Raw genomic sequence first — 26,453 nt, forward strand, 5'->3', positions numbered from 1 at the left:
GCATGCTTACTCTGCTCCTGACAGCCCATGATTTATGGATTTGCTGAGGAAGGTTTCCTTGGGATGCCTTGTTTAATGAGCACCAACAAGCCTACGCTGACAGAACTTCCCAAGTTCTCCAGTTTAATTTCTAGACACACCCACCAGAAATTACTTTCACGCATTAATTGCACCACTTGAAAACATCCTCATACATCATTTGGGTACCCAATTGCAGAGAAATGTCGCATCTAAACACAAGGCCAAGTTGCACAGTTGGTGATACAGCACAGCACAGCCTGCAGTGGAAGAGAAATTCTTATGAGGAAAATCAGCCAATAACCTTTCAGTGATGCTCTTTTTCCAGTCAGGGAAATCATTCTCTTCCACCATATACCAGATAAATTTAGGAATCAGTGGAAAACTAATCTTGATTCTTTTTTAGACGATCCAATAAACGCTTGGTAGTGTTTTGAAGTTAGAGAAGACATTCGGGTGCTTAAACCTCTCAGCTTGCCCACAAGGTTCAGGTAATTTGTTGTTAGGAAGTTGATTTTTAAGGAAGTTGTTTGAATGTTTAGTACCTGTTTTATAAGGGAAAACATCAGCAGCTGTGTTGGGGAAGGATAAAAAGACCTACAAGACACAGCTGGAAACAGAGCATCTTTTCTATTGAAAGAGCAGGGGTTTGGGCCTAGCAGGCCAGACACCACAGACAGAGATGGCTTTTGTCTTGCCCTCACTTTCCTGCCATCTGCCGCTCCTACGTCAGGACCTATAAAACATTATTAAATGTTTACCATAGAAAAAAAGAAGTTACAGTGGGCAACCACTCAGAGCCCTGTTTTACATTCAGCACAAGTGATGAAGGGAGCGCAGGTCCTGCTGGTTTGCGCTAGGCCATTTCAGTGCTGATTTGGGTGCTGGTTGTTTCTGGGTTTTTTGTTTGCTTGTTTGCTTTTCTCCAGAGCCATAAACATTAGTAATCCCTTTCTACATTTCCACTTGAAAGGTACCTTCTTATTATACTCCGCTACCCCCAGCAATGTCTGCAAGCTTTTGCTCTTTATAAGAACAGCCCCAGTAAGAGACACCTTCCCCAACCAGGGATTAAGGAGCAGTAAATTCCACTAGCACAGTGCACAGCTCTCTGATACTCAGCTGCATCGTCTCCATCTGCTGGCCAGAAGAAACTCCAGCTGGAGCACAGAACATACTTCAAGCTAACCGTTGATATGGCCTCACTTTGTGTGGCATCTTTTCCTATGCTTTTTTTTTTTCCCCTATTCAGGAATACCTAACAGACAATTTTTTGGTGATATTTTTTACCCAAAAAAAGGATGACTTTGTACTTAGAGGGATGAAACACAAGGCCTTCTCATGTCCCAGATGGTTCCTCAGTCCTTGCATCTCTTCTGCATCAGAAACAAATCCATGGAAACCTCTTCCTGAGATAAGAACAAACAGAGCAACTTTGTGACTTCTGGGGTAGCCTGCATTTCCCTCTCACTAGAGAAAAGAATGAATTCAGTAGAGGCAGAGGCACACACGTGGTTAGAATCTGTTACCAGAGGCTACATGCGATGAAGCAGAAGACAGAAATCTGACTTGATGACAGAAGGAGATGCCAATGAAGGTAACTTACACCCTCCAGAAATGAGTGCTGTCCAAAGCTTACACGTGAATGGGAATTAATTAGCAGATAATTTACCTGTCAATGTGAAACACCTCAATGCGTTGAGAAATGCCCATGAGAGCTGACTCAGTGAGACAGCAAGGGGATGGCTGAGACTGATGGGGAGAGAATATTTTGTTCTTATTGAACCCAGGAGTAGGGAAAAAATAGGTTCCAGGAAATCTATTTCCAAGCGGTTGTACTGTGGTACAACTGTGGATGTTACCCAGTGCCATTGCACTAATTATAAGCACTATCTGAAGGATGACTGGAGGCACTAACCACACCTAGTCTACCAGCACCAACTCAAGAGAGCAATCAAACATTTTCTTACAACTAAACATTAGATGATCTAGATACATCTCTGTTCCTTCACTGAGTTGATTGAGCTGCAGAAAATTATTTACATAAGCCAACGCTGTCACAGATACCTTGTATCAGGTGAGCTCAATCCCGTGACCATTATCTGGTACTTATCCCAGGTTCCTGACATCCCAATAGATGCTGAGTTGTCCTGTGAGTTGTCCTTCAAAGCAATGCAAGCACCTTTGTGACAATCACCTCTACCAGACAGAAGCACAGATCCTGTTCCCTGAGTCAACAAATGTGTTTCTTAGAATTTAAGAGTTCCTCATGATCCATGCAAGTACTACTAGGAGAGAACCGAATGATTAAGCAGCAAAGGCCGATTGCTCCCCACAGTAAAATACATCAAAGTTGGGAAAAAATAAAATACAGGTTGGCAGACGCTTGACTTCATGACTTTTCACACTGTTCTTACTGGATGTGGAAGACTTGATGTACACACACACCTCAATGGATGCCACTAGGGTAGAAATAAAGCTCCAGATCAAGAACCCAGGTGGATGCATAACCAGGACATAGATGCATACACAGAGCCGTTAGGAAATTCACCTTCCTTAATTCTTTATTTCATCAAAAATTCCAGCTGTGCAACACATTGTACTCTCACACCTTACTCCATACATGAGACTGATTCAGACTTGTAGAAAACAGCAAACACTTGGCGTAGCTGCTCCATGCTGTGGAACACCAGCCCTTGTACTTGGCATTACACTGAAGTCTCTGCAGAGAGAAAGTGATGACGATGGGTCCCAACCATACATAAATGCTGCATCAAGAACATACATGTACCAAGTCATTTTCTTACATGGATGAGAGTTTCAATGGGAACTCACCCAAGCTGTGGGAAGTGAACTGCTTTGAAAAACAAGGAACACTTCTGTTGGGGTGTCTAGGAGGCTCTGGGGCACCTCTTTGCTCTGGTAATGTAGATCACCACTGCCATTTGCAGTGCTCATTGTGCTTACATCAAGTACTACCAAATTCCGTGGCGGAGTATTTCAGTGAAGCGTAACCTGAAAGTGGTTGAAATAAAACTACATCCCTTCTCCTATCAGTAACCACTGCTAGATTCCATCCTAACAGCAGCTTTTCATTCTGTGGTTATTGCAGATAAAGCTGCTGTTAACACCACACGTTGTTTGGGCAGCCACACCTCACTGCTCAAGGAAGATCAAGATTGGCAGCACAGGAAGGTTTGTACTCACATAAACATCAAGTAAGGAACTTGGAGAAGCCAAAATTACCAATGAGAGTTCTTTAAAATGGTGAAAAGTATTCAGCTTTTAAAGCTCATATGTGTTAAGGAAATGCTACAGATTTGGCTTATCTGTAAGAAATTCATTGGGAACCTCTGTGTACTTCAAGGAACTGATCTGCACTGACTCATTCAGTGATTTTTCTTTGATAAAGGGATTATTAACAAGGCCAAAGTGACCGCACGATGCTGTTCAGTGCTCCTCTGGCACACAGAGCAATCTGCAACCCCAGTTCTACTTGGTCCAAATTATTTGGGCTGAAAGTAAGGTGAAAATTGGTCCACTGGGCCAGCAACTCAAACATTACTCCCAGAAAGCCAAAGTCAATGTTGTTTTGGGCATCGTAACAGCACAGTTCAATTGCCTTTTTACAAGTACAGATATTCCAAAGAAGGGGAATGAAATTTTGAGGGAAAAGATGAAAAAAAAAGCTTAAGTTATTCCCCACAGTGTTTTAGACTGAGGGGAAATTCACATCAAGGCAACTGAAACTTAACAAACAGGAAAGATCAAAGACTTGATTAACTGATCGGTGATGGATGTAACTGTCCTGACTTACAGTTCTCTCACAGTACCGCTACCTAATTCTTCAGAATTCATGTCACAATGTGGGAATGCTTCAACTTGGCAAACACAAGATGAGAAACAATTAACAAAATGGGAATAAAAAATTATTATATTGTTAGTTCAGCTGCTTCTGAACTAAGTAATGAACTGCAGTGTCAGTCCATATAGTTAAGGCATTTCATGTCACAAGTACTAGGAGATAACAGTCCTGGACAGTCTTTGATATACCTTATTCTGTACTATTTTATTCAAACAATTTTCAGAGGCAAAACTAAGCTTACTCTACAGCAAATTCATTACATGTCACTTTCTACCTTTTCTTGTTTATAAAGGAAGAAAACCTTTCAAAAGACATGCATGCTCTAAGGGTCTATTGAGATTGCATTTGACTTGGTAAAACCCACATCAATATATATTCCAGCATCTTGAAGGTAATAAAAGCACAAACTTCATGCTGACCTTTGTTAGAACTCCAATACTCTGTTTATTTTAGCTTTAGGTTAGCTAGGAAATGGTGTACTGCTCTTACTGTACTAACAGAGACCTGAAACAGTTCTTGATTCTTTCAGGTCAGGGAACCAATTACATAAAAACAACCCCAGAACATACTACCTGTGAGCACTGGCTGCCAGATAACGTCACACATTTGCAGCTGGAATGATGCTACGTTTTATAAGTTACAAAATGCAATTACACCTGAACACAAAACAGTTTTAAGATAGGTAAATTTACTGTCTTAAGAGGAACACAGTTAAGTTTCCATTCTACACACTCGGGTGAAAAATTTGTTTAAAAAGTCAAGCAAAAAATGCATAAAATCTGTAATAGGCAACAATATACAAAGTTTCAGATATAAAATCATGACTCGTCTAGCTTGTTACTTGCATCTTTTCACAGGGGGGAATTAAAAGAACCACACATCACTGGACTTCTACACAAGCTTCTTGTGTTTCAATGTCATTTATTGAGGAGTGAATGAGATACTGTCAGACATGCCAAAAAGACTTCACATTCAAGGGCTGGAAGCTGAACAGCTTTCCTCATTGAGTCACTGTACAAGTTGTTTTTGGGAATCTGAAAGTGCGATCAATGAGGTCTTCATGCTGGATGGTTTTGTCTTCGGTTTTTCATCTTTTGATCTACTAACTTGTCGGGCAGAAGGACACTTTCTACCCTACAAAGACTCACACTCCGATTAATACAATTAACACTAGATGTAGAGAAATGTTTATCTGTCATAACATACATCTACTGCTGCATACAAGGTCTTAAAGCTGTTTCTTAATTCATTATGTCTAATGAGAAAATTCAACTTGTTTCCCTTTCGCCATCGTATGGATGGCTAATACCGTTAGAAAAATACTCTTCAGTGCTATTGTAGGGTTTAGAGGAAACTTCTTCAGTGTTGTGGGACAGATACCGATTTAAACACCATTCGGAAAGAATGCTTCTTCCTGTTGCCACTGCCTGTAGGTTGCAGAAGAATGGCCTACACGCACTACAGTTCTGTTTTACTCAAAAATAAAGAAACAAAAGAAACCTAAACAATAGGGTAAACGTTTATTTGGAGTTAGTTTTCTTGCAGATGATGCTTAAGGCCCTTCAAGCAGAGCTCAGGAGCTCCTGTATGGCTGCCTGTTGATCTGCATTGAGCTGTGATATGCATTCTGTCCACAGTCCTCCAGATGTCTAGAAAAAAAACAGAAGTCAGGTTTATATAGGCTTCAGGTTTATATAGGCTTACAAGCTTCTAAGGCATATACTGCAACGTCATGTTTAGAAAGCTCATCATTCACCAGGCTAATTTCTGTAACACATATGCTAAAGGATGAACCAAAATCTTCAGTTACGCACGGCTCTGCATTCAGAGAGATGCCCTGAAATACTCAAAGGGAAGCTGAGGTTAAACAGCACCACAGTAATTTGCTTTGAAATTCCTAGGAACCCACCTCCTCCTTTGCCCCACTTGTACGTGCTACCATTTTAAACCTACCAGTCGAAGATCCTGAAAACAATAAGAGGTTTTGGAAGAAGCATTTATTCAGCTACAAAAAGATGGAAGCAACTTACACCTTGCCTTACGTGACCAGCTTTAACACTGGATTAGCTTTTGTAACAGCAATGTGCTTCAAGTACATTTAAAAGACTGTTTTATTCCAAGCTTTCAATTTTCAGCTTCATAATAAATGCCCTTTTCTCACAATTCTTTGTGCAGCATATAGAAATGGATTCACAGACTTCAGAAACAAAGACCTCAAGTGTTGCTTTTCTTTTTTTTAAGGTTTGTTTTAAATAAGATTGGACATTTTATAATCTCGACGTATTGTGGAATGTTGCAGAACTACGTGTGCTCTGCCAGCATTTATGACATTTAAACTGATACTACACTGAAATATTCCTGGCATGAGAACATCTAAGCACGAGGGAAAGAAGTTTATATGAGATTCTTGCTCTGACCATAATGCGACTCCTGTCAGATATTGGCAGTGGAACAGCTCACTTAAATCTGCAAAAGAAAGTCCTTCTGCCTGCTGCCGCTTCCCAGATTCCAGGAAACTGCCAGCACTTACACAGCCTTCCAAGCTCCTTCTATGGGATAAAATACTTGCAATGCTCTACTGAAGTCAAGTTACTACGTGCGGAGAGATGCAAGGTTGGCAACTGTAAGCTACAATTAATAGCAACAAACAAAAAAAGCCATCAACAGCAAAATGAAAGAAATCCCCCAAACAAATAAACCCACATCACAAGCTTTAAGATTTTCCCCCACAGTCTGAAGCTAAATCATTTAACTGAGACAAAACTAGTTTCCATCCTATATATACCTACCAGCCCTGGTCAAGAATGGACTTTGAAAAGCAAGACAATACACAATAACCTACACAGGTACATAGACTGAGCAAATGTATTGGCAAACCCTAAGTTCCATACCCAGACTTTAAATACTAACAACAAAGGATTTGTTTATCTGCAAATGAGAATCCACAGTGGCCACTCTTGCATGAGTCCATTTATTAAGGATGACAGATACAAAGGGCAATGATTGAATAGCCGCTGCTCCAAATCCCATACACATTCTATAGGCCATATGCTTGCCAGCCACATTACTTTCTATCGTCGAACCATAAAATGGCCTAGGTTGAAAAGGACCAAAGTGATCTAGTTTCAATCCCCCTGCTTTGAGCAAGGTCGCCAACCACCATACCAGGCTGCCCAGAGCCACATCCAGCCATATCATCCTTCTATCATTAGATGCTGTAACTGTGGAATAAACCTGATGCTATCATCAGGTGGGCATCTTAAGACTATTAATTAACAAGCATCTGAGGAGCTTAGATATAAAGACAGACTTTATTCCTATATTCAAGTGCAGTCATTACCAAGTTGTAACAGAAATGGTTCTAGGAATGTCCAACAACATCCATCATCACTGGTTGAAGCACTATTGTTTAAGGAGACAAGGCTCTCAGGACTAGTTTAATGGTTTTGATACTCCTGAAAGCAAATCCTAAGCGTTCCCCTTTATGTATAAGAAATAGAGTGTTTACCTGCACTTGGCGAACAACATTAGCCAATCGCTTGGTACATGGATCTTCATGTTTAATAGCTTCATGAATTTCACCATCCGCAATTATACTGAATATTCTGGGAAGGTTAGAGTTGTTGGGACCAAGGACAACTGGATTGTTGCTGTTATGATGAAAAATACATATTACAAAATAAAGCCATGTTTGACTAAAAAAGTTGATGTAAACATTTCACGTTTAAGCCTAGTGATTTTGAAATATCTTATTCTTAAGCTGCTTGTTTACATCCAAGTTTCACTCAGCTTAGCAAGTCCGCATAGCTTTCTTGCTTGCTGACTGAACGTTCCTCCTCCTGTTAATATTTAACCAGCTGGTTTTTAATCCGCCTACGCTTTATCAGAAAGAAGTTCTGTACTTTAGGGAACTGCTGAGTTCCATGCAGATGAAACCATAAATAAAGTGACAGAAATACCCTGCCTAAAAGGGCTTCTTTCTCTCTCTCAGTGCTCTAAGGGAGAGGAGGTTGTATTACTGGTGTCAATAGAGCACCAGTGAGTGACCTCAGCTTTCTGCCAGCACTCTCACTGACACCACCAGTAAACAGTTTTGCTCTCTCTTTCCCAGCCAAGTTCTGGAGCACAGGAGTGTTGGCAGTCAGGGACTGAAGAGGAAAACACGTCCTGCTTCCAGCCCTGCCACCTACCACTGCTGTAACACAGAGACTGTGAATGTGGGACAGACAGAGCTCTAGAGAAGTGCACAGCAAGGCTGAGCACTCTGCACACATCTGTGGACAAGAGAATTGTTCTCATATTAGAACTCTTCATTTCTGTGTGTGTATGCACATACAGGTTGGTATTGCTATGGTGTCTCTACAATTGCACAATCATCAGTACAGAATCTTCAATTGCCATCACCCATTTTTAGCTATAACCTTAACAGAGCACCACAAGATACAAGATATTAATACAGCTCTCCTACTTATGACTTACTGTCTATGTTTCCACTAAGCCATAATGATCCAAAAGATGAAATTCCTGCACTCAATTACTAAGTGCAACTTCCACTTACAATACCAATGTGGAAGACTCTGCTATGACTTCCCAAATTATCTTCTCCAAACTGTAAGTAGGTTAACCTGACAGCTTCTCAGCTTTAGAAAATGAATGCCAGGAAAGAATCTGCAAACAAGCTCATTTTATGCATAACATCAATAACATCACCTTACCTCTCAATTAAGTCACACAAGTAATTGAAAGAATGAACAGCTTCTTCTTTATCTTCGTGAAGTGGAAGCCACGATAACCAGTGTGGCAGGACTTCTTCAACATTTACACAGTCTGGCTTGAATTTCATTATCTTTCCTACAGCTGAAATGCAGTTCTCTGTTGCATTGACATTCTCTTTGGTTTTGGCATCTGGCGACTGAATGACTCTCACCAGCAATGGAAGCGCCTCTAATAGAGAAACAACAGAAGAATAACATTTAATGCACAATCAAGTTATATTTTACTAACATCAAAAATCTTACAAGGGTTGACTGCTTGTAGTAGAGAAGTCTATAAACTGCATTGTGGTGTTTGTTCATCCATGCAACAAAATCCAGCCATCCCACCCCACTACTCCAGCTGTCCCAATGTCTCTCTGCTTTCAGGTTCTTCCCTGCTCAGTAACCTGTAAAATACACAGACAGAAGAAACAACAGCTAACATCCAAGTTTGAGTTTACTTTACAAGGGCAGAAGAGAAAAAATAACTATCTTCTGCTGTTTTTTAACTGAAGTTACACAACCTACAATATACAAGAAGCCATAATCTATGGGAAAAAGGCAATAGACAACTAACTTTATCTATCAGCTTCTATAAAAACCGATGATGAGAAACACCACTTTAATTCGGGTTGCAGCGCATGTCAACAGTGCCTGCCTACTGCATTTCTGCATACACATTTATATGGACAAACACACACCCCTGGCCCACTAAAAAAGCTCATAGAAACAATTTCATATGGTGAAACCATCTGGCATAGTTTGCTTAGCAACAATCCAACTTCAAGGAAAAATGCCAACTTCTTGCTACATTATTAAAAAATTATTTAGAACAGTCATGTGAGCTTACTTTTAATGAATATTAATATAACACTTATAATTCATAGAACCTCCAAGGTCAGCAGAACCACCAGCCTGAGTAACGAATGCACGTCGCCAAAGGTGAACAATACCACCTTCAAGGGTCAATGTGGGTATGGCTGTGGCAGGGAGCAGCGCGTGCAGGATCACACACTCAAGAGGTTTTACCTGGTGAACACATACCTGTGCAAAAGGGACGATAGTTGTCCCCACCGAATTGTGCCATAACTCCAACACCATAGGCAGCTGCTTGTCTAACCTCTGGGCTGTTATCGCATACTGACTGCAGCATCGGCCTCAGGAAGTACTCGGCATATTTGAATGAGGAGGGGCTGCAATGCTCTACGATGTCATCAAAAATACAAAGTCCCCACTGCCTATCCGGCCACGGCCTCTGCGGACACTGTAGCAAAACCAGATTATGTTTAAGCCACCTTCAAACAGGTAATTTTGTACAGTCAGTGATTATTTAAACAAAGTCACACTAACAGCGGCCTAGAACTTCTCTTAAATTTTTATGTTAAATTTAATACTACAAAGCACTGGTTTCAATAGTGATAGATGTGGCTTAACCTCCTATCAGACCTAAACCTGGACTTGACTATTCTGTACAGAGGCCTGCATAGAAGGCCTATTAAACATTCAGGGGCAAAAAAACAAAAGGGAAATACACAATAAAAAGAGAACAGGGTACTTACAATTAAGTTGACAATTAGTGGAAGTAGCCTTTCAAACCATGGCAACACCTTCTCCTTATAACTGCTGAATATTGAGTGCAAAATGTCGGATACTTTAGTCAAAATATAAACGTCACTGTCATCCTGATAGGAAAGATACAACTCACACTGAGATTAATGATTCTTAAAATATTGGAAATCACATGCAACACTATGGTTTATGAACTAATAGAAGAAAGCTGTTCAATGATTTTGTTTTGTAAAACAACAGCCTCTTTACGTCCAATATTTTGAACTCTTGGTATAAAGCCCAAATCCATTGCTGCTTAAGCACCCAATCACCTAAGACTCACAGGTTCATTTCAGGGGTGGAAAGTTTAAAGACAAATGGCCTCCTGTGTAGATTTACTGCTTCACTGGACTCCTCTTACAGAAAACAGAAGGCCCTTTTCCTCCTCTGAAGCTCACACATACTGTAACAAGCTTTGATTTAAAAGCAAAGAGATAACAGCCTTTGTGCTCGAGTGTGGCAAAAATGAGGAACATTAATTTTCTTATTTTAATCCCATTTTTCTCCTTGCTCAGTCAATGTATCAAACCAATGAAGTCCAATAACCATCACATAGATTCAACTATCAATTCACACAATATTTCCAAGTGAGGACTTCAAGTTGTTTGCTAGGCACGCGTGCATTGGAAAAACCACTTGACTTTGCTCTGTTGTACTCAGCACGGTTCCCTTAATCAGTTTATACTTTCAGGCAGGAAAACAATATAGCTATTTTTTTCCCCCCCCTTTACTGGAAACCAGTAACTAGTGACCATTTATCATGCCACAAAGCCTGCTAAACACAATACTTAAAAGTTATTGCTCAAACCAGGGCTGTATCCAAGATATTAGACTGATGTTACTCTTTGATCATCTTTCTTGACTTCTGTCCCTGCCATTATGTATCCCATAACATTCCTGCTGCCTTGAGGTAAGGGCTGTGCACACAGTTCCGGGACTAAAAGGTGTATAATCAGGTGTTGCTCATTATCATATCTTAATTCTGTTCACATGGAAAGTGATATTCCAGTCCCACTCCTACTTTCACAAGACAGTGCATACAAGTCCCCCCTTCAGTCTTTAAAAGCAAACAAATATGAATGAAAGTATTTTAAAGAATGCCTTGAAACTCTGTTGCAGAGAGCAGATACAGCAGATACAGACCCTCTGAAGTAGTTCTGTTTGCTACCATTTTCTCTTGTTATCACTACACAAAAAAGCTTAATTATGGCAAATAAGAGCAGAAAAAAATAGTCAGGAGGGACTTTTAACTCAAAACTTGGTTATTTTTCAGTTGGTTTTGGTCCCTAGATAATGCCATTATGCAGGTGACCAAGTTTCCCCTTTTGAATGTCAGGTTAATGTTCCCAAAGGAAAGGGGCACAGAAAATGCACTGTTATTTAATAAAGCATTTAAATATGTGTACATGGTTTGTTAAGAACAACTTAGGTCCGCAAACAGCTCAAATTCAAGCAGACAAGCTTTAATTACTCATCATGAGGCAAAAGTTTCTTATTTCTTAAATTCATTGAGTATCCTCTCTCATTATAAACAGCAGTGACTGATTCTATACCACTCTTCCTATAACACAGGAGTCACCTCTACTTCAAACTAAAGCCAGCTCAGTATCATAGCAAAGTCACTTTGGTATTCTCTCATGAGCAAACACATTACGCCAGCTGTTGATTCTGTTGTCCTACAGTGATACTCATGATACTATTTTCGTAAGTGAAAAGCTAGACCTCAAAATTATTGCTTTAGTATACAGTGGGCAAGGAAACCTTGGATGTTTTCCAATTCATACAAGTACTGCAACCCACTTCTTGAAGGAATATGGCAACAGTGCATTCTTCCAGGAAGAAACAATTCTAAGATGCACGATGCTTTAACTTAGCCATCTCTGTGTCATGTATTTCGATCTAAGTGCTTTATGACGGGAAAAGCCCCCCAGGCCAACTTACTTCATCTTGTAATGACTCCTCAACTTGTTCATCATAGTCTTCATCTTGTCTTTTCACTAAAAGAAAGAAAAACAACATTTTAAACCATTATATTGCCTAGGAAGCAATATAACAGATTTGGAAACAATACAGGATACACTGTCTGAAGATGCAAGAAGAATTTGTCTTTAGGCTTCAAAGACCTTTCACAGAAAAACAAGTGTGACAGCTCGGACCAAGAATATGTAAAACAGCATGAAACCTGCCCATAACCACAAAAAGCGCATATAAATAAGGCACTATTATTGCTTTAAAACTGCCAAGATGAAAGATCACAGAAGTGACAACACTACAGACACAAGAGCCATCAAGTCATCTGCACATAAAGTTTTGATTAAACTACAGCAATGCAGTAAGTTATACCATCCCCACCCTCCCAGAGCTCACAAACATTCATCAGAAGATGTTGTCTCCAAGTCCAGTTGGACTTGGATATGAATATGGAAATTAAAGAAATCCCAACTAGGCATTTTTGCATTCAGAAACGATTAAATTCTGTTTTAAGAACTATCAGACATTGACAGCAATTTCTGCTGACTTACCCTGTCTTAATTCTTGGTTTTTAAAGTGCTCTTCTAGTTTTCCTTTTAATATTCCTCCAAGTTCTTCAAAGTGTTCGTTGTTGAGGCATCCATCGCCCATTACCTCGATGCACTAGTGAAAGAAAGGGATCTGTTTTTCAGATTTAAAGCACCTGAGCAGTCTCAATGAAATCTAAAACATGCACAGAGTATTAATTCACACTATAGGCGATTACTAGCAGAAATAACTAACAGAACTCCCATGCTGTGATCCATTCACACATTAATCAAGTTAGGTGTAATTTCACTGTATATTTCACCCACATTGTTTGAGTGGTTTGTGGTTAAAATAAACAAGCCTGCTGTTTATTTTTAGCTTAATATTTATTCCCCCTCCTGCCCACCCAGAGAACCAAAATACCTAAGTACAATTAGAAATATCTGAGCAGATATGTATAAGCAACTTTGGTATTAATTTAAGCAGCTAAAAGAAATGCAAACACATGTTTGTTCACTTGCTTTTCTTTTACCTTAAAAGGCTATGAACAATATTGTCATGACATTTTAAAGAAAGTTACCTTTGCAAAAGAATGCATTATTTCCGAAAGAACATCTGAATCTGGTTCTGTCCCAATGGCTTTGATGAGCGCATCACACATGAAGTGCCACATCTGTGTGAGGTAATCAGGCCCGCGGACTCGGGCACACTCAAGAAGGAGGGGCATCGACTCTGCTGCTGCCACTCGAACACGTTTTGTTATTAAGGAAATAAAACAACTCAGGACAACAAAGTGCTTAAATTACAAGTACCAGTAACTATAATGACATTTGTTTCCTATCTAAAATTGACTCTTCGTTATGTGTTGATTTCTTAGAGACACGGTAAGATTAAATTTAAAGGAAGATTATAAGAAGGCGATAGGACACAGCAGGGGAAGGGGAAACTGACTGTTTTAAACTACAGGAAGGGAGATTTAGATCAGATGTCAATAGGATGTTTTTTACATAGAGAGTGGTGAGGTGCTGGCACAGGCTGCCCAGAGAGGCTGTGAGTGCCCCATCCCTGGAGTGTTCAAGGCCAGGTTGGATGGGGCCCTGGGCAGCGTGGTCCAGTGCCTGATTAAGCAGCTGGGAACCCTGCCCGATTAAGCAGGGGGGATGGAACTTGATGATCTTTGAGGTTCCTTCCAACACGAGCCATTCTATGATTACAAATACCAAAATTAAACTGTTTGCTATTCAGAAGTTTTTTCAAGGAATAAATATATTCAAGTTGCCTTAATCTGTTGATGCCAACAAAACATTCCGTACAGCTTGCTTACTACGTTACAGATGAGCTTGTTTAAAAGAAACTAAAGGGAAAACTACGATTTATTGACTAAATAAGTAAATATTTAGTCAATATATTTATATGTCAATATAAGACAAGACTTCTGTAAAGAGTAGAACATTACAATATTAGTACTTTCTATTCATTTAGGGAAACATTGTAAGCATGACCGATTCTTCCCAAACTAAGCTTCCATTCCCACAGTAGGATTTATTAATAGGATATCATCATGAAAGTAGAACTTCAGCAATGGAACCATCAGCTTTACAACTTGCTCAGTGTACTCCACAAACCCTTCCTTTAGCTCTTTCGCATAGCAAACCTGAAACACAAAACATGAAAGTGCCATGTTAATGTGCAATATTTAATGGGAAAAAAAAACAATAAAAAACAGCATAGTGGCAAAAAAGAATTAAAATTCTTCAGTATCTCCTGTACTGTAGAAGTTTTGCAAAAAAAGAAAAGCTCTGTTCACCTTAAAAATGTAAGTTCTAGAAAGCTATCTTCAAACAACAGGAAAATAAGTTGGTCTAAATCCCAGAATTGTAGGGGTTGGAAGGGACGTCCAGAGATTGAGTCCAACCCCCCTGCCAAAGCAGGCTCCCTACACCACGTCACACAGGTAGGTGTCTTGAATATCTCCAGAGAAGGAGACTCCACAACCCCACTGGGCAGCCTGTTCCAGTGCTCCGTCACCCTCACCGTAGAGAAGTTCCTTTGCACATTTGTGCAGAACTGCCTATGCTCCAGTTTCTGGAGTTCTGAATCTTGAATTCAGTACTACAAGAAAACCAAAGCTATTTAACTTAGTACTGTAAAGAAAAGATTTGTTACAGACTTTGGCCCTATACTTCATCATCCAGCAATACACACATCACCAAGATTTCCTTATCACTCACCAGCATTTGGCACGCAGTTGCTTTCTCTTCAAGACCTGCAGTTTTAATTCCAAAACTCTGCTGATCTCCTAGGTTTACAAACTCCCAACCATCATCATCGCTCATGTTCTCCATATCTTGTGCTGTTTTTAATAAAAAAGCATAAAGCTTAAAATACAACCTCAAACCTCAGTGCTTTTCAAGCAAAGCATCAGCTTAAAACCTACTGTCTAAAAGAGCTACTTCAGGTTTAATGGATGCAGTCTTCATTAGAGGGCCCATGACAACAGGAAGGTACTGCTGAAATTCCTTTCCGAGAATTTTACACATTCTGGCCCATGCTGAGATCATGTAAGAAATCTGTAAGAGAGGACAATCAAAGTTTTCATTTCTCATATTTTATTCTAACACATATTTATAATGATGTCATGAAGAAATAACACTTTACAACAGATTTTTTCCCCCCCCAAAGTCAGTGGTGCATTAGTTTTAAATGACTGAAAACAACCCAAATCTGATACGCATGTTATGTAAAAATGAAGCTTGAGAAGACCTCTCCCCCAAGCCTTTATATGAAATGATGCATTGGAATCTCTCATCAAACAATGCATTGGCATCTCTCATCAAAGATGTGGTAGTATAAGATATACATGTAAGGCACCCATGACTCTCTTCAAAAGTCCATTACTTTCTGAAACAAATAGTTTCCTGAATTGAAGTGATGCTATTGAGTCTCATTCCTAAAAAGAGCAAGCGGAGCTAAAGATAAATGTAGTGTTTTATGAGGAATTTCTCAGTTGCACAAGCCAAAATAGTTCTCTGCTCATTAGAGCAGCTGCCTAGTAGAACTCATGGAACTATTTATAAGAAGATGACAGCAAAGGAATAATCACACAATGCCAAATAAAGCACCAACTACTAGACAAGGGATGACTTGCAAATGATACAGCAAGTATAGATTCTGGATGTCTGATCTCCTAACCATGCTTCATGAGAGATTTAAAGGACATATCAGGGCAGTCAACCCCTTATAAAAGATGTGGTAAATTGTTAGCCTAACTGTGCAGCTGCTTTTTTTCCCCCCTCTTTAAGGAATGTCATGTGCACACAGGACATCTTAAATCCTAACAAATGAGACAAATAAATTTAACATACCTGTGGATCATCATCTTCTAGATCACTGAAGTCCGTCTGCGTTTTCAACAACAGCTGCATTACGTCAGATGCATCCTGCATAAACTAAACATAAGATAATGTGCTTTTAAAGGCAAGCCAAAGGAAGACTTTGCTGAGACTCTCAACACCAAACAATTTAAGCATTAATGTCCAACATGTTATCAAGACAGAAGTTAAAACTTCAAGAAGTCTGAAAGATACAAGCAAAAACACTTAGTTTGGAAGCATCACTAAACGATTGTGGTCTTCAGCCTCACTGTACTTCTATCCACACATTTGAAAGTATAAATCACAGAACCACAGAACTGTGATTAATAAAGAGCTGTTACTTATTGAAGGCTAGTCTTCTCTTAATCCATACATCGTGTTATTCTACTATGAAGCATGACTTTGCCTTCCTTACTCAATAAAATGAAAATCCGTGCCTGTAATCCTTCTGTTCTCCAGGTTAAGATCTTACCTTTTCTTTACCAACAGCAAGACCAATTAGGCTGATGCATTCAATAGTTTTTCCTCGCAGAAGCCTTAGTTCCTTCTGAACAGCGTTCTCAACAATGTGTTTTAGAGAGGTCATAAATAAGTCATAGTATGGAACAAACTTCTCCTCTGCTGTATCTGCAACCGATGCTATTGAAGTCACAACTTGCTCCAAAACCAGCTTAGTGCCTTTCTGTATCAACTTGAAGAGAGAAGATTAAAAGGTTTTATTTTTAAAGCAAATATTTTAAATGAACAGCATTCAAAATAATATATATATATGCTCAGGGGCATATCCTCATTCTGGTCAATTTGTAATGACAGTAGATCCATCTACTGGTTTGTAGCTCATAGATTGGCTACACTAGTTGTTATACATGCAAGAGATCACCTGTCACGAAGCTGTTCATTCATTATATTATACCTCTTGTAACTTTATCACCATAGTGGAATGAAGATGCTTCACTAGGTTATCCAAATACGGAATTAGTAGTGACTTTGGACAGTCTTCAGTGAAGTTTATGAGCGCTGCAGCAGCATGGGCTTGAACACGCTGGTTGTCTTGATCCTCCATGGTCTGCAGAAGAGCTGCTATCACCTGAAATAGTAACATTCATTTTCAGATAAGCAAGTTTCTGAATGAAACTCCCCCCAACCCCCCCCCACACACACTGTTTTACGTCTTACCTTCTCATGAAATTTCTTTTGGAAGCCAGGTGCAAAGTCAGTTGCCATTTGCCCAATAGCATTACAAGCAGCGTATCTCACTCTTGGATGCTGAAAGATGATTTCCCTCAGGTGATTAAGAAGCAGCCACAAGAGCAGAAATGAAAATGTTTTGAAATAATTAACTACTTGATACTTACAGGGTCCTGAAGGAACAGCAGAACGAAATTAACTATCTCATTTAAAATTCCTTCCATCTGTTGGTGGCAACCTTCTCCAATGGCTGAGAGAGCCATCAAGCCTGCGTGTCTGTACTTCCAGTCAGCTACAGGAGATTAAAATGACATCAATATTAAAAAGACAAATGACTTCTAATTGAGGGGTGGGGTAGCAGGGGGCAGTGGCGGGAAGGATAAGTGAGAGAAGAGAAATAACTGTTTAAGAGCACTGATTATGTTATTAGGGTTAATGAGGCTTTCCCCCCTTTCAAGTCCTATTAATCTCAACTTAGACAAGTGGATATTGTGACACTTGATCTTTCATCACCTTCTTTTTCAGGAAGAGATGAAGTATCACCTTGATAGAAGATACAGTGAAGCAGTTTATATTTTTTTTTTGCTATTTATGATAATTGGATGTTCTTAGTTAAGAACTTCTTATCAGTGAGAAACCCTGAATCACACTGTACCTATCGCATTTCCCTCTCCCAAAGAAGGAAACATACTTGTTAGGTACTGCTTTAACCCAACAGAAAGAAAGCACCAGACACATCAGCTATGTGACTTCTTCACAGGAGTATAAGTCTTATAACCATTAAGTCCACTCTTTTCTGTGGGTTCTACAGAACACAGCATTTGCCAGTCTGGAAGCTATCTTCTATACTGACAGCTCTCATCACAAGCCAATTGAAAGTGTATGCAATAAGCATACTTTTTCTGCTTTGAAAGGCTGACTGAGCAGGCTTTACAGGCCTCTGTAAGAAGAAAAGCAGCATTTGAAGGAACTGATAAGAATATCTGTAACCATCTCATGGAACAAATATTTAAATCATCAGAATCAAACACAGCCTATCACAGACTCCTGTACTCCAATGCATCTAATTAGGGAGTAGGGGGTGTGACAGAGACAAATTCTTATTTAAGGATTGTAAAAGAGTAGAAATTCACTGAAACACGGCACTTCCAAAGAGATCTGAGCTTCAGATGAACAGAGTAGACTTAAAGTATTGTATGACACCACACTGACAGAGAACTGCAGAAAATAAGACAAAAATCAGTCTGTTTTTGACATCTGTTCAGCTGTTTGAGGTCCAGTCTTAATGCAATCAATTTAAGTCTTAAGAAATCCCAGTGTAAAGAGAAGCAATGCATTTCAAAGTACTCAGCACTTGCATTTCTTTGTGCTGAAATCAAAAGCAGTGCATGAAATACATCTCTTAGCTAAGCAGAAAGACTTAAGAGGTATCAGAGTTCCCCAAAAGGTAAGAATTGCACAAGTTTGCATCTACTTACGATTCTGAAGCATCTGCATGATATGTTCTTTAATCATAGGTAAAACAAGCTTTCCTCCAAGGCCACATGCCATCCGGTCCAGCGCACTCTCACCAGCTACTGCATTGCTAAACAACAGGGACAAACATAGCAAACATTTGACATCTACAACAAAACAAACAGCCCAACATTTTTGTGCAGTTCTACTCCCCAAACTTTTGCCATCTGAATGAGAAAACAAGACTTCATCAGTAAATAAGGTAAGCCCAGCTCTAAAAGCACACATGATGGGTGTCTCAGCAACAGAATAGCTACTCACCCTCCACTTAAAAATGTTCTATCTGTAGATAGATATAGATAACACTGGCCAACATATTTCTGTGTAATCCAGCAAGGCTGCCATATCAGTAGTACAGCAGCACATCCCCCGGCCAATGACTCAGGCAGGAAACATCCAGGTGAGAAATGTGTGACTTGCAGCCAGTTCCAGAACTGAGAATAGCCAAACTTTACCTATGTTGAAAGACTGGTTCTATCCAGTACAATTAATCTTTACAGAGAAGTGAATGAAGTTTCCAGGATACAGCCAGCTGCTGCTGCAATCTGGGTATGGCTTATATGGCTATAATAACTCAAGGTTATTATAGTACCTTATTATAGTACCTTCTAGACACTGTGCTGACTGAAAAGCTGAACAATGGTCCAGAAAAGAATGAACCCCCCTCTTCTTTCAAGTATCAGGTTGGCTGGGCTATAAATAGAGGTCTTCAGACTATCATGCTTGAATCCCTAAGTCTCTTTCGAAAGCACATATAGTCTAAAAACTCACATGCTGCTAACAAAGCTGATAAAGATAATCACAATATCGCATGTTCCTCTTCAGATATCATGTTCAGATAGAAGCATCACCAGCCAGAGCTTGGGCTCATAGGTTTAGACTGGCACAAACTCACTGAAATTTTTGGCTGCTTTCATCTGAAATGACGTCCCTCGAGTTCCTTCCTTCCACCATTAATTCATACATTCAATGTGAGGAAATAAATGTAGTATTACCTCACAAAAATGACCACACATCTCTGTGCAATTTTTGCAAAGCTTTTGCTGGGGAACAAGGAAGTTGGATTAGAGTTTTCCTCCTTATTAGAATTTCACTGCTGTGTGAAGTCAAAGGGACAAAGAAACTGGAAATGCTTAATAATCCCTGATGCTTTTGTGTACACTGACTCACATCCCCCTTAGTCAGACCTGAACACACCCTAACTAGGCTACAGCCTGAATATCATTAGCCAGTTCCTTGGACTGCAAATAAATTCCAAGCATCTTATAGCTATAAAGTAGTCAAGCACAAGAAGCTAGAAAGCATATTGTGCTCGTTAACAACTCCCTATAAAGATGAACTTCAGCAGTGGGAAATGCATAGTAACATGAGTGAAGGTGCTTGAAGAACAAACTAAGCAAATACAATCTCCACAAACTATCTGATTTCTAGGGTTTTGTTTCAAACCCTCCAGCTCTCCTACTATTTTGAGGACCAGAACAGCTGAGTTTCTCCTTTAGATTAAGTCTATCAAGTATAACTTGTTCTTTTATCTTTGCTTCCTACTTTTAACAGAAGGAATTTCACACTAGAATCCACACTTGTGTTGAGAAGAACTACTCTGCTGACAGTAAAGAGAAACTGGCATGCCTCAAGGGGATGATTCAGAGTACTTACTAAGCTGCCTAAAACAGGCCATCCAAATGAAACCCCACACCCTAAAAGACTTGATAAGGATTTCCACTTTTATTTTCAGTCTTCTATTTACCCTTGAAATTTAACAGAATGAAAAGATTCTAATACTTGACAAACTTGAATGCCAGTATAGCAAACTTCAGAAGTTGAAGAAGCAGAATGAACTAAAACGGTCTAATTACCATGGAGGAGAAGAAGGGAGGGAGGGGGGGGTTAGAAGTAGGTAGTTTAGTTCCCATTCTATAACCAAGAGAAACCAAAAAAGTGTTCCAACTTGAGCATAAGAGCTAACAGGTTCTTCCATTAATTCCTGTGCATCAGTTCTGCAGGCTTATATGCCTGATATCCAGTACAAGTCGCTATGTAGATCAGTAGTGATGTCTCTCTCCTACTGTCTATCACGCTATGAATATTTCCAACTAGTTTGCTAATTTATGAGATGGGGGAAAAAATCTGTAAGTATTTCCAGACTAAACTACAGAATTACTATATATAAAACTGCAAGAACAGGTTTGGAAAGCTGCTTCAGAGAAGGAAAACTTGCATGGCTAATACAACTGAGTCTCCAGTAAGAACACACTGATTAAAAGAAAAGTTGCTTTTCCTTCATTACTCTTCCTTAAGGGCTTTCTCCTTTTCTGTGCATGTGGCAAAATTTGTACTCTATGCCACAAACTGTTCTGAAACACTAATTACAACCAGAGGATTCAAGGCAGAGATGCATGTTGCAGAAAGCACCTAGCCTGGTAAAAATACACTGCATCTCTGCAGTTGTGTGGACATGACCATCTCACTGCACACATTCCTGCTTGCTTCTACTTCATTTACTTCTATTTGGACAGGGGCAGATACGGGAGCCCATAGACATATCACTGTCTAGAGTGAAAAAACTGGAGCAAGCTACAAAGCACACAGTCAGAAAGACTGGACATCTTTAGCAGTTTAGCAAAATAACATGCAACTTCTAGATGTGCATTACAGCAATAAGAAAATTCTGAAAGGATTTATTTACTTGCTAAACAGTACCTAAATAATCCACAAATAAACTGCTCTTGCAACAAAGTGTGGTTACTTGCAATTACGCTTCTCCTACATATATCTTCTGTTCTGTATCTACTTGGAGTTATCAATTCATGTTAAGAGTTTTAGGTTTTTACTCTTCAGTGTCTATGATCATTTGTATATACTGCTCATGACAGAAAACTTATTGAGTAAAAAGAAATAATGCATTGTAGTCATTTTCATCCTGTATTTCCAAGCTATCGTTAGCCATGCAATGTTGGCAGTATATTGAAACAACTAGTTGCACAGTTACCTGTCAAAATCATCATCTTCAAGCTCATCTGCATTTGCCCAATCTTCATCTTCTTCCAAGTCAACCATCATTGCTAACATCTGAGGAACTGAAACAACAAGTTTTAAGCTCAGGTTGTTTAATTAAAATAGATTCTCAAAGAACAAGCCTAAATCCTAAGTTTCCCTTTAGAAATCACTGAGGAAAACAGCCTCTTCTTCCAGCAGCACGCAGCCAAGTCTGTCTGTCAAACCGCATCAGCAAAAAATTCAGAACAGATTTTCACAACATTAAAATCCAGAAGAACAAAGAAAAGCTGAGAGCTTTTTGTATCAAAAAATCATTATTGCCTGTGCTGCTACTAAGATTTACTGCCTGATTGGGGTGTACTGCAGCTGATAAATTTCCTAATGCTTCTACTACTGTTAGCTACAAAAAAGGCACAGTCCTAAGCAAGCTCACCTCACTGCACAGCTGGATAGAAGAGAAACTCCTGCTGAAGTGACTGATGACAGATGAAAATATCAGTATCGTGTAACAAGCACAAAAAAAAAGATCAAGTCATGGATTGATTTGCTTGATATAGCTATGCATCTTCAGCCAGACATATCAAGGTAGCTTAATGGACACTAACAAGTCTCTGGTGTGATGCTCAGGTGTCAGAATTCACTATACTTACTAGTCACTGAAAATCATTTCTTCAAGAAAAATCTATTAGAGCCCAGAAGCAATTCAGACACTCATAAGCATGTGAAAATGATCTACTGACACAACTCTGAAAGGTGGAAGTCAATCATTATCTGCCACCAGTGCTATAAAGTTCCAACAACTCACATCAATCTTAATTACTGCTAACAAGTACAGCTGAGAACACACCACTGCCCCAAGTTGCTTGGCTGTCATCATACCTACAAAGCATTTGTTCACTGAATATGAATTTGGTTGCAGGTGAGTACAACTTTACATATAACTTGTATATATTTTTCCTTACCTTAACTACTGCCAGCATATAGGTTGTTTATAATGAAGACAACTGAGCTTTGCTTATAGAATCATAGAATTACCCAGGTTGGAAAAGACCTTGAAGATCATCAAGTCCAACCGCAGCCTAACCAGAACCCTAACTCTAAAAACCCTACACTAAATCATATCCCTGAGCACCACATCCAAACGGCTCTTAAGCACGTCCAGGGATGGTGATTCAACCACCTCCCTGGGGAGCCTATTCCAGTACCTAACTACCCTCTCAGTAAAGAAGTTCTTCCTAATATCCAACCTAAACTTGCCCTGGCGCAACCTGAGGCCATTTCCCCTCGTCCTGTCACTTGTCACTAGTGAGAAGAGACCTGCCTTTTTGCCGAATAGGAGTGTAGATTGTCAAAGCATGCCAGGACTTTCCACTCCAGAAGAAAAACCACCACCAAAGTTAGGTGGCATCTCTAATTCCTAAACAATAAGCAAATAAAAACCTCTTATCTTGAAGATGGAGCTCGAAGTGGGAAATGTGAACCCAAGTGGATTCCTGAGCAGAAAACTCAGGTAACAGGACACTGCATGCTCCTAAATCAGGGTCACGTGCCACAAACCCAACATAAGGTGACAGTTTCACCCAAGATCAAATTCCAGCTGTGAAAAATTCAGTGATTCAGCAATTTTTTAGTTGAATGAAACCACAAAGTCCTTTAAACCACAACACAAAACCAAGACAAAAGCAATCTGCTTTTGTTACCTTCTTATTCTTCTCAGAAGTGCTTTATGAGCTCTGCAAAAGGATTTCTTTTTCTCTTTTTAAATCTTAGCGATTCATTAAGAGTGATTTTACAGCAGGTTGCAAACCAAAGGCATTTCACTTCCATGCAGTGCCTTATCCTAAGGAACTATCTTAATACAAACATTTCATTCCACAGTGGCAATTACCTCCCCAACATAAAATAAAGCATTCTAAAGGGATATGACTTCTCTGCCACGCTGCCTGACTAGCTAAGAAGCTTGTAGTGATTTGGGGACATTCAGCAAGTTTCAAGTTAATACTCCCAGCAAGCTACAAAATGGAATGAACACACAGCATTCTAAACATTTTTAGAACATTTTAAATATGAAAATAGTCATTCTTGCTCAGGGATATGATTTAGCTGAGGGTTGTTAGAGGTAGGGTTAGGCTGAGGTTGGACTTGATGATCTTCGAGGCCTTTTCCAACCTGGGTAATTCTACGATTCTTTAGAAAGCTATTCTGTAAGTTTACACGGTATCTAGACAATAATGCCAATCAGATTCAGCTATGACATGTGCCACAAGTTTGATGACTGCTTTAGAGATCTATATACCTGTAACTTTCTATATACCCGTAACTGCTGTGTCAGTGTCCTCGTCTGCTCATAAGGGTTTAAAAGGCAGAGAAATGCCAGTGCGTCTGCTCATTTAAAAGCACTGAGCACTGCTGCTTGGACTGTCCAGAAGGGTTATTTTTAGTATCTCAAATAATCCGTGACTAAAAAAGCTCCTCTCCAAAGAATTTACCATTAGCGTGTTTAATAGACTAATTAGTTCAAGTGTTTACACCAGCATCTGATTTCTAAATTCACAGCTTTAAGTCAACACTGAAGCTCAACACGCATGCCCGGTTCCTTCAGCCTTCAGTTGCCAGCACCACAGAGTATCTGGCCTACATACCAAACTCCAAACGTAGGACTTCAGAACTGAATGCATCAACTTCTTTTTTTTTTTTAAACATTACAAGTTCCCAAAGGCAGCAGAACAGCACGAAAGCTGTATTTTCCTTGGAAACACCTCATGGGAGTCCACTGAAATTTCACACAAATTTCTGGTGGCCACATAAGCAGATTATTTTATGAAGAGCCGTAATACAAAAGCATTTTCTCCATAAGAAAATTCAACTCTGCCACTTCAAGTTACCAGCAGCAGTAAAAAAAGTTAGATACATTTTTGCTACTTGAACATCTGCAAAGTCAGTTTAATAATGTAAAAGACAAGTTATTTCATCAGAGAAAAATGAATAGAAGACTTACTGGCTTGTGCAACAATGTTAGTGTGCCTCCTCAGCATAGCGGCAGCGGTTTCTGACAAGGTCACAATCACTTCAAGCGCCAATTGACGTTGCATGTTACTGAGATTGGTGTCTGCACACAACTACAATCCAGAAGATCGGAGCCAAAAGTCAGAACAGACATTTCATAAGGAACAAAGATACCAGTTTAAAGAAGTTCCCAGCTTTACCCTCAGGCTTAGTTGCAATGTTGGTTCTAAGTGTGGTCGCAAATACTTCGGAACAGAATCTGCAATTTCTACGAGGGACTTCAGGACAGAGTCGTCGTTTTGATAGCAGGAATCATTTACAGCCTACAAGGGATGAGAATAAGATGAATGAATAAAAAGCAAACAGTATTATCACAGGGACTACAAAGAATCAGAGAATCACCAAGGTTGGAAAAGACCCCCCGAGATAATACAGTCCAACTGTCCGCCTATCACTATCATCACCTACTAAACCACATCCCTCAGTACAACACCTAAATGTTTCTTGAACACCTCCAGAGATAGCGACTCCACCACCTCCAAAGGGCAGCCCATTCCAGTGCCTGACCACTCTCTTTGAGAAGTATTTCCTAAAGTTCAACCTGAATCTCCTCCTGGTGTAACCTGAGGCCATTCCCTCTAGTCCTACCGCTACCTACATAAGAAAATAGACTGACTTTGCTAAAGCCACTTAAGTCATCTACAATCTCATTTTCAGTGTCAAAGCAGCATTTGTCAACATCACGGTTATGAAAAATCTCTTTGCATCCCCCTTTCTTGCAGCTATCGCTCATTCTCTAATTCTGAAGAGGTACAATACAGTATTTTCTGGAAGTCTCTTTAGAACTCCAAGTTCTACAATCATTTTGACGCTGACAGTGTATGAGACAAGACTAGGTTTCTGAACTTGCATAACAAGTTGAGTCCTAAAACATTATTAGTAGTATAGAACACCAGTGATTAGACTCAACTGAAGTTCCAGTCACTTTTTACCACTACTCCAAGTTCAATTTCTTTGATACAAGATTCGACAATCATTTCTGAACGTCCAGCCTCCGATATAACTGCTGCTGAAAGGACTGAATTGCCAAGTCAGATATTTAATCTTACGCAACTTAAAATCACAGCAATACTTCAACAACAACAACAACAAGCATCCAACTGTCTCCAAAGGTCACTCACCGCTATTCTAACACATCCCAGCTCCTATTTATAAACTGGGATTTTCGTACCCATCTTGTGTTACCACAGCCAGAGAATTAAGACCTCCACACAATAAGGTGTTTTGAAACACAGCCTCTGTAGCGTAGTCTTGAGATTTACAGTTGCAAAATAGTTGAAAATTCAAGCCAGGTGCTGCAGCACAATCGTTAACGTGCACTTTAAGAAGCTAAAATAGCTTTCAAAGTTACACCACGCAAAGTGGGATATTAACCTGTAGCCTAAGATAAGCTTGCTATTTAATTGCTGAACATGGAGACAAATGGCAGGCCCATCCCAAATCCTGCCCTGCTCCCACTCATGCAGTACACTTAGTAGCCAAGGTCCTCTCAATTACAACTTGAACAACACAGTTGCCACTGCCAAAATCAAAGACTAAACCACCAAATAGTGAACTCCATATCCAAAT

General features: G+C 39.6%; 1 protein-coding gene across 1 annotated transcript in view; it reads right to left on the reverse strand.

Moving 5' to 3' along the window:
* Positions 1-4,784: 4,784 nt before the first annotated feature.
* The window catches only part of IPO5 (importin 5), a 32,125-nt gene continuing 10,456 nt past the window's right edge, over positions 4,785-26,453 (reverse strand). Inside the window, exons 7-26 of the mRNA XM_015851572.3 lie at positions 25,025-25,147; positions 24,817-24,937; positions 21,811-21,898; positions 18,785-18,891; positions 17,474-17,598; positions 17,295-17,384; positions 17,032-17,205; positions 16,591-16,809; positions 16,110-16,193; positions 15,182-15,314; positions 14,976-15,097; positions 14,302-14,398; positions 13,325-13,497; positions 12,768-12,879; positions 12,187-12,242; positions 10,197-10,319; positions 9,682-9,901; positions 8,599-8,827; positions 7,392-7,533; positions 4,785-5,532 (exon numbers count right to left, since the gene is read on the reverse strand). Of these exons, the coding sequence (XP_015707058.1) occupies positions 5,446-5,532; positions 7,392-7,533; positions 8,599-8,827; positions 9,682-9,901; positions 10,197-10,319; positions 12,187-12,242; positions 12,768-12,879; positions 13,325-13,497; positions 14,302-14,398; positions 14,976-15,097; positions 15,182-15,314; positions 16,110-16,193; positions 16,591-16,809; positions 17,032-17,205; positions 17,295-17,384; positions 17,474-17,598; positions 18,785-18,891; positions 21,811-21,898; positions 24,817-24,937; positions 25,025-25,147 (2,625 nt within the window). The 3' untranslated portion in view covers positions 4,785-5,445. The remainder of the gene's footprint in view (positions 5,533-7,391; positions 7,534-8,598; positions 8,828-9,681; positions 9,902-10,196; positions 10,320-12,186; positions 12,243-12,767; positions 12,880-13,324; positions 13,498-14,301; positions 14,399-14,975; positions 15,098-15,181; positions 15,315-16,109; positions 16,194-16,590; positions 16,810-17,031; positions 17,206-17,294; positions 17,385-17,473; positions 17,599-18,784; positions 18,892-21,810; positions 21,899-24,816; positions 24,938-25,024; positions 25,148-26,453) is intronic.

Source organism: Coturnix japonica, chromosome 1 (assembly GCF_054131305.1).
Source record: "Coturnix japonica strain WE chromosome 1, WE-NBRP24, whole genome shotgun sequence".
Classification (NCBI taxonomy): Eukaryota; Metazoa; Chordata; class Aves; order Galliformes; family Phasianidae; genus Coturnix; species Coturnix japonica.